General features: G+C 46.7%; 4 protein-coding genes across 4 annotated transcripts in view; 2 read left to right on the top strand and 2 right to left on the bottom strand.

Annotated features, from left to right (window-relative positions):
* MCYG_05470 (monocarboxylate transporter) overlaps positions 1 to 201 on the top strand; it is a gene marked incomplete at both ends in the record, with an annotated part of 1,735 nt that extends 1,534 nt beyond the window's left edge. Inside the window, one exon of the mRNA XM_002845555.1 lies at positions 85 to 201. Within this exon, the coding sequence (XP_002845601.1) occupies positions 85 to 201 (117 nt within the window). The remainder of the gene's footprint in view (positions 1 to 84) is intronic.
* Positions 202 to 592: 391 nt separating this feature from the next.
* Positions 593 to 2,605, bottom strand: MCYG_05469 (amino-acid permease inda1; the record flags this gene model as incomplete). The annotated part of the gene is made up of 5 exons (XM_002845554.1): positions 593 to 847; positions 926 to 1,066; positions 1,143 to 1,693; positions 1,753 to 2,197; positions 2,264 to 2,605. The coding sequence occupies 5 exons, from the start codon at positions 2,603 to 2,605 to the stop codon at positions 593 to 595; spliced, it is 1,734 nt and encodes a 577-aa protein (XP_002845600.1).
* A 2,595-nt stretch (positions 2,606 to 5,200) lies between these two features.
* Positions 5,201 to 6,160, top strand: MCYG_05468 (conserved hypothetical protein; the record flags this gene model as incomplete). Its single annotated transcript, XM_002845553.1, has 2 exons — positions 5,201 to 5,442; positions 5,464 to 6,160. The coding sequence occupies 2 exons, from the start codon at positions 5,201 to 5,203 to the stop codon at positions 6,158 to 6,160; spliced, it is 939 nt and encodes a 312-aa protein (XP_002845599.1).
* A 359-nt stretch (positions 6,161 to 6,519) lies between these two features.
* On the bottom strand, positions 6,520 to 8,261 carry MCYG_05467 (arrestin; the record flags this gene model as incomplete). The annotated part of the gene is made up of 2 exons (XM_002845552.1): positions 6,520 to 8,003; positions 8,063 to 8,261. 2 exons carry the CDS (start codon positions 8,259 to 8,261, stop codon positions 6,520 to 6,522), a joined length of 1,683 nt encoding a protein of 560 aa, XP_002845598.1.
* Positions 8,262 to 8,427: the final 166 nt, after the last annotated feature.

The raw sequence follows: 8,427 nt of genomic DNA, 5'->3' as shown, positions 1-8,427 counted from the left end.
CTTTTTGGGTCTCCAGTGCTGGTTTCATCCTTGGAGGATTCCCATATCCATTCCCCAGGTCAGGAGACATCTAAATTGTTACAGGGTTATCGGAACCTCATTTGGTATGACGGTGCCCTTCTCTTTGCATCATCCCTCTGCGTGCTTGGGGTACGCGGTTTCGACGCCTTGGAGAAACGCGAGTGGGCATGGAGAGCGTAGCTCATATGACCCCTCCCCTGGTTTTACATACATGGTGAACGTAATGTCTTACGCCTACTTCTGCCAGAGGATAATAAAAATACCATGGTGATCATGCATGTATAGACCTTGAAGTCAATCTAGCATTATCCCATGTTAGACGGCTTATAAATATATCCACATATAAGCCCTCTTCCGGCTATTTCTCCACTCATACATCCCATCTACTTTTTCATCTTGTATATACCCTTTATGAATAACTCATTACGATTATATATTTCAAAATAACAAAAAGAAGATTAACTAATCTTAACTATAACCATGGATTAGATACATGTCAAATAAAGGGAGCTTAATACTCGGCAATGACTCTATAGAAACCAACAAGACAAGATATGCACCCCAAACATGTCTAAAGGAGGAAATAAACCATCCTCATAAAAGGAGATGCATTTTTTCTCTCCTCCATAACTCGATTATGTGCCTCCCAGTCTATCTCGCGGCGTCCAGCATCGACGTCAATGTCGCAGAGTTTCAACCACCCCTTGCCTTTCCAGATATGCGCACATATCCAGAATAAAAGGACAACAGGAACAGCTAGATAGGTCTTGAAGAAACCTTTTGCGTCGTTCACACCTCCACCAAGTGGCCAGACAGCGGTATAAAACTGCGATATTACCATATTAGCCATTACAACAACTCACAAGGAGCTAACAAAACACAACGGAACATCAAACGTGCATACCTGGGCAATGAAAACAAGACCAACAAAAATAAGACCAAACCACGATCCCCAGATGCCAAATGCAGCCTTGAAAGGTATTTCATCCAACGTGTGGCCCCTTAGTTTCCACGCAGCGCGAAAGCGAATGTGCGCGAAACATATCTAGACGTCACGTTAGAGGCAAAGACAAGGGCTTAGGGGGACGGGTTGAACACTTAAAAGAAAGAATAATACATACACTGCCCCAAGTGAAGAGGGAGGCCAGTCCGGAGAGAGCAAGCAGCCACGCGAATATTTCCTCACCACTCGCGGTTATGTTAATATATGCAAGGAAGCTCACGAGGATCATTGCAATAGTAGAAACAAGAGGCCTTCCGGCTTGATCAACATATTTGAAGATTCTCGGCGCATAGCCTTGCTCAGCCAGCGCAGTCAAGGTCCTGGAGCCTCCATACACGCCTGAGTTTCCAATTGAGAGCACAGAGACCAAAATGACGACGTTGAGGAAGCTATCAAAGCCTGTGAGGCCGGCGTCTTTTGCAACGATGACCATGGGGGAGGCTGCCACATCGATAAGACTGCCACTACCGAGAAGACGTTTTTCGGTATAAGGCACCAGCAAGCCAATGAAGACAAGGGATAGAATATAAAACAGGGTGATACGCCAAAACACCTGTTTTATCGCCGATGGAAGCGACTTTAAGGGTGTTTTTGTCTCTGCTGCTGCCAATCCAACCAATTCTGTTCCAGAGAAGGAAAAGGCTGCAGTAACGAATACGGAGCAAACACCTAGAAAAGGAGGTCAGCATAAAGAATATATTATACAGCCAGATACATATAGACTATACCTTTGAAGCCATTGGCAAACGCCCCTGGGTTGTTCCACAACCTAGCACCCCAATATTGGTTGTATTTGCCATGAGATGGGCCGCCACCCAGAACGCATACCAGGGCTATAATCATGAATATTACAATCGCCACGAGCTTCAGACTACTGGCCCAAAACTCTTCTTCGCCATAACCCAGGACTCCAAAGATATTGATCAAAATGATGGCAACAATGAACACGGTGATCCATACCGCTACACTAACTTTGACTTCCCAATACCCTATTGTCAAAGCAGCAACCGTAAGTTCCAGTGGTAATATAATCGCCCATTGGAATATATAGTTCCAACCCATTGCAAACCCCCAGGAAGGATCAATAAAACGAGTGAAATAGGTATAGAAACCGCCAGAAATGGGGTACAAAACCGCCATCTCACCCAGGGCATGAACAACGTTGAACATCATCTATATCAAATAAGTGGACAGTTAGAACTTAGCATGAGGCTCATGGCGAGAAGAGAAACTGCTGACCATCCCGGCAATTGCAAAATCGATAACCAGAGCTCCTGGGCCACCTGTTCTCAAAGCAGACCCCGAACCAACGAACAAACCGGCACCAATACTTCCTCCAATTGCAATCATGTGAAGATGCCGGGACTTCAGCGTCTGGTTAAATTGGTTATGCTTATCCTCAAGTGTCCGTCTCTGGAAAGACTCTGCGGTGCAACCCATGCGAGTCCAGAATCCCAGCGGCGGTGAAGACTCGATTGAGCTGTCTAATATAAAACCATTTTCCTTGGTGCTGTGACCAGTTAAGTCCCCGTTACCACCATTTCCTATGGCAAGATCTGGCTCTTTCTCAGGCTTCTCCATATTGGCGTCGTTACTAGCCTACTAAAGCACAGCAGTGAGTAACAAGTCGATAACTTTGACGGAAGAGCCCCAGCAATTCCTCAGAAGGTGGACGATGGAGATATAAATAAACGCAACCACATAATATAAATCAAGGGGCCTTGGGCTACCTAGCCAAGAAACAGGGCACCTGGAACATGCAGGCCTAGCAATGGGATAAGATCCCAGTTTTATCGAAATCGACAAAAGGCGAGCCTTTTACTTCCCCTCTATCTCCTCCCCCCACAAGGCCAGTGCGATGCAAAGCTCAGTTCCAACAATCCTATCCTAAAGAGGGTATATTCGATACAGCACCCAGGAGCAGAGGAAACCCTGTGGTCACTGCAAATCATGACTCCTGTCAAAGATACGATCGTAAGCGAAAGATTCTGATTCCCGAATTGTGGGTATCGGACTAGCATCGTGGAAACGAAAAAGTCTGGCCCATAATTCTTAGGAAGAAAATTTACTGCTAAAACCCAATTTCTGGTCCGGCGGTCCGTTGTCATCGACAATTCGGACTTTCATAGGCCGTCTTTTGCTCGATGCTGTGATCAGCTACTTGTTTCTAGAAGGACTTTTTAGCCTCCTATGGCCAGGGGTAACTCTAGTCGCCTATGGCTGAGAAAATTCGGCAAGATATAATACTAAACTTGCGGACGAAAAAAGTCTAAAATAGGAGCATGTCGATAGAGAAGCCAGGAAAAGTTATCGGTCTATGTCTACAGCTGGACATCCAGCATTGCTTTGAAGGGTGTCAAACGGAAACCAATGCTCTTGACCAGGACTTTGTTACTTGTAGGAAATTCTACGGACGGAGCTGCCAGCGACAAGGAACCCCCGAGTCTTGGGACTGAGTGCATGGAAAGAAAGAGTGCCTAAATTTTAGGCTTGAACCATCATGGCGTCATCCGTATAGAGGGAAAAAGGACAGACGATATGACCCCTCAGTGAGCATTACTAGGTATGCACAGAGAGAACTCTCTATGGCACTATACATAGTATGTACTCAGGTGTCAAGACATGGCCTATCCTACCAAAAATAAAAAAAACAAAGCATTGGCCAATTGGGCGTTGATCGTTGCGCCGCATGGCCCCGTTCCAGCCTAAATTAGATCTGGAAACGTTCTCGAAATATATACACCAGGATGAAGCATATATATGTCGTACAGAACTAACGAGCCCTGGAGGATCGGATCGGATCGAATACCTCTGTCTCCCCAAACACTATCCGGTTTCTCATTAACACCTCTGAACACTCTCCTATGGATTCACAGATTGCGTTAACTGTGGCTTACAGGGAAGCCAAATCACAAACCTTCAGTGAGACAAGTATACAGAGGGGAAAACGCCACACGGAAGATCGACTGCATGTTTGGGTCGGCTGATAGCTCCTGCTGTTAGCCCAGCCATTTAGCGGTTTGCTCGATATGACCATAGCGGCAGCAAAGAAGGGCCAGGGAGTGCAGAGCACTCTGTCCAAGATCAGCAACAGCAACATATCGAAAGCAGTTACGAGAACAGATGTCTTTTCTTCTTCTTTCATTTTCTATGAAGCCTATGCCATGTAGGGCTGAGAACGGTTTCCATCCTTATATGTATATGAATGGAAGCTATTTTATCGATGGTTGTTTATGAAGAAATCTAGAGCTGCTTTGATATACAGGGTCGATCATACTCCTTTAAAGAAAATTTTCTGAGGTCTTAAATATAGAAGGCCAGGGCCAATAGGGGTTCAAGTTCTTAGCGCGTCAATGGCAATGAAAGTTTTCCATACTCATCGTGACTGATGAGAAGAGGGGGAACTCCCTTTGATATACTATATTAATTACAGGGATTGTCATTTCTACGTGACACTGTATGGATCCTTATTTTCCTAGGATGGCCTTTCTATAAAATGGAAAACTCGTATCTACAAAAAGCCAGCTGTATGTACTATAACTACAGTAGTATACAAAGAACTCAGCTAAACCAATTTCACACTTCCAAAGCCATGAACCGATTATTTAGAGTATGACAGGACTGTTTGGATAACGTTTCCCCATCAGAAGGCTTTATCCACTAGTTATAGTGATATGAGATAGATGGAAACAGCCATGAAAGGGTTGCACCCGTCGCAAACTGGTCAAATATCAGCGATATACTATAAACTAACCCGTAAGAGGCCACCAACATGTAATATATATATAATAACTATAGATGGATACGTTTATCCGTTAGTTGTATGAAATCATACTTACGTAAGCAAACATGCAACTTTTGGCCTTGAAAGAAGAAAGCAAGAGAATAAAAAAACAACAACCACACAGCATGCTGCGACGGCGGCCTGCTGTACTTATACAGCACCATGGGGTTGCATGCGTCCTCGGATCTAGACAGCGCTTCCAAACACGCCCCTATACTTCCAATTGTATAGCTTCTTCCTTCGTTCACCGTGGCAGACCGTGGGCCACGAATGTATCTCGAGCTCTCCCTTTCACCCGCAGCCTCTCGCTCCTTTCAACTCTGCCTCCTATTCTTGTTCCTCCTGTCGTTCTGGTTGGATTGACGATAACTCTCTGGCTATACAAATGCGCAATGATGGTGATCTTCCAGAATAAGATCATCTACATGCCTTCTATGCCACCATTCTCGCGACAAGAGAAGATTGCCGACTATGAACAAGTATGCCGGCCAATCGTCTGGGAAGAGCAAAGGATTAAGTCTCTAGATGGAGTGGAGATTGCAATATGTGTCGGGCGTAACGTGATGCGGGCTGATGAGAAGGAAGCCAAGGAAGTGAGGAGGACGGAAGACGTTGTGATATTGTACTTTCAGGGGTTAGTTAGCTTCATCTCTAGATTAATTGATGTGCGAGTTAATAATGATAGTAGAAATGGGTCTTCGATCCCACCTCGTCTACCTCAACTATCAGCTGTGTTGAAAGAGTTGGGTGATAGAACATACACACTCGTTGCGGTCTCGTATAGAGGATTCTGGACCTCTCGTGGCCGGGCTTCCCAGCGTGGAATCGAGCGTGATGCAATCGCTGCCTTGAACTGGACTCGACAAACATACCTCCATCCAAACACCTGTCTTGTCTTCTGGGGCCAAAGTATAGGGGCAGGGGTGGCCACTTTTCTCGCAGCGTCAGACCACCACTGGCACCAGGGCTTCTCGAAACAGTCAAAACCACCGGCTTTGATACTTGAGACACCCTTTGTAAGTATACGATCAATGTTATTAGCCCTTTACCCGCAACGCTGGCTGCCATATCGCTATCTCGGCCCATTCCTACGAAATTGGTGGGATTCAGAGGGAGCCATTCGCTCAATGCAAATTACTAGGGCAAAGAAGGAAAGAAGAAAGGTCTTGATCATCTCGGCGGATAAGGATGAGCTGGTTCCTGCTGAGCAGGCTGACATTATAGAAGAACTATGTAGTAAACATGAGATGGACGTATCTCGAACGAGAGTTCGAGGTGCTTTGCACACCGAAGCCACCTTTCGAGGAGATGGGAGGAATGCGGTGGTGGCTTTTTTGAAACGAGTAATATAGCAATTGTAGCCGAAATTATATATTAGAACCGATAGTTACGAGATTATTTATAATAAACAAATATCAACGCACAGCCGCCGGATTTTCGGGATCCAAAATATATCGTCCGAAAGTCATCGTAACATAACATAAGTCAGAAGAAAGTAGAAGATCATAATTCATACAGGAGTGGAAATTCAACATGCCCAAGATGAATTGGACGGGGTATATCATGTTAGAAGATTAGTTTAAAAAAAAAAGGGGGGGGGGGGGGGGGGGGGGGGGAGCAAGCCTCCGGGGATATATAGAAAAAGATATTAATAAATGCAAATCATTAAGCAAAAGACTGGTGATGGGTTTTTTTTTTGTTTTATACGTGCTCAGCACGCAGAGCTCACAACAGTTCTGTTTGATATCTGTCGACTAAAAGGCGAGCCAGGGTACTCCGGGGGCGGGCGTACTGTAGTTGCCGTCATTGTACTTCCAATAGACATTAGAGTCCCCGAACGCTGCCTGCTGTGGATTCCTAACGAGGCGCGTCCAACGTACTCAGCGGGCGGAGGCGAGATGCTCCTGGGCGTGAAAAACGATTCTGTATTCTGTATGTTATCACCACGGAGGGCCACCGCCTCCGCTAGGCTTTCAGCAGCCGCTATCTGTACCGGTACCCGGATAGAGAGCTGTGGCACCGTCAAACTGGTATTAGGTGTGAGGACAGAGATACTCAGGTCCAGCGCATAAATTCGGGAGGCCAGACAAGAGTGGAAGGTAGGCAGAAAAGCCTTAGTTTTCGGCAATGTGATGGGTGCAAGGATGGTACAAGTGTAGTATGTGCTGCCGGCGTACGCAGCCGTGGGGCCGGGTTGGGAAGAATCGATTGAGGCAGTGGACTGTATAGAACCACGACGAGAAGTAGGAGCAGAAGATAAGGGGGTTTCGATGGAAAGATTGGTCGTTGACGATGCGGGAGAGCAGAAGGTAGAGTTTGCTTCACCAGAGTGCTTGGTCCATGGCACTGAGGCGATACAGCGGGTTGCAAGAGGAACGGTATCAGCATACATACCATGGTTGAGAGACCAGTTGGGCATGTTTGTGCGGGCTGCGAAGTCCTTCCATGGCTCTGAAGCAAAGTAGGTAAACACCTTCAGCTTTGTCCAAAGGGTGTTGAGACGTGGTGGTTTTTGGTTTTCATCTGCAGGATCAAATCGAATGTGCACTTTCACCATCGTGCTGGGCGTTTCTTGTTCCTCGGAGGTTACAATGTCTTCGCTGCCAGGGTGGTGGACAGGAGGGAGGTGGAAGGGCTTTGGCTGTGCGGCAGCCATTGCGATGCGGCCTAGTTTGCCTCGTAGTGCACCCCTCCTCACTGACTTTTCGTTTCGGAGGCGGTACTCAACGCTGTTTTCGGAAACATCCAGTGGCGGCTCAACATCAGTGGCCGGGATGATACGAACTTTTTTGCCTTGGTCGATAACGGTGCGAAGTGTGTCGGAGCTAGGATTGTACTTTAACAGTTTCGCCCTGATGGTATACTGGACCTGAACCATCTGAGGCACCATATCGTCAAGGAGAATGTTTCCATCTCCAGCTAGCATAGGGTCACCAGCTGAGGGCGGCAGGTTGGTGTGCGCATATTGCACTTGTGGATGATTCGTCTTATGAGCGCAGGACTGAGGAAGCAATCTCTCCGGCACCACGAATGTGAAGGGGAACGTATATCTGCGACCTGCCTCTAGAATGCGAGGTTGCGGATAGTCAGACTCATCTATCGGCTGGACGAGCCTCAGAAACGGGTGAAATGCAGTAGAGCGACCAACAGTCGGGCCTGCAGACCCCGGTCTCTCAATCAGAGTCCGTGCAGTTCCTGTGCAAGATGATAATTAGTTTATGGTTTTCGATGGATAGTTATATTGATGTATGTACCTAAAAAGGTGATAGATATTTGCTCAAAGCGAGTGTCGACATCAGAAATAAATGTTGCTTCGCCCTCGATTGTATCAAGGGTTGTGTATGAGCAGATGCCAGACACAGGTTGGTCTTTCAACGTGATTTCAACTCGCAGTGCAGAGCGTTTGGTCCATGGCTCGAAGGGAGCAGCCCTCGACGCCAGAGACGATGTCATCTCAACGTTGCGGGCCCTTCAGTCGGCGAGATGCTAGGCCAACTTTGCGATGCGACAAGAGGTAAGCTTCGGCGTTTGTATCGGTTGCGCCGGCTGTTGTCTTGCTTGTATCAACAGCAGCCCTCGAGGAATGTATGGTCAAACTGGATGATCTGTATGTAGAGAA

Source organism: Microsporum canis, genomic scaffold, assembly GCF_000151145.1.
Source record: "Microsporum canis CBS 113480 supercont1.5 genomic scaffold, whole genome shotgun sequence".
Classification (NCBI taxonomy): Eukaryota; Fungi; Ascomycota; class Eurotiomycetes; order Onygenales; family Arthrodermataceae; genus Microsporum; species Microsporum canis.
This window is presented reverse-complemented; position numbering and strand designations above follow the sequence as displayed.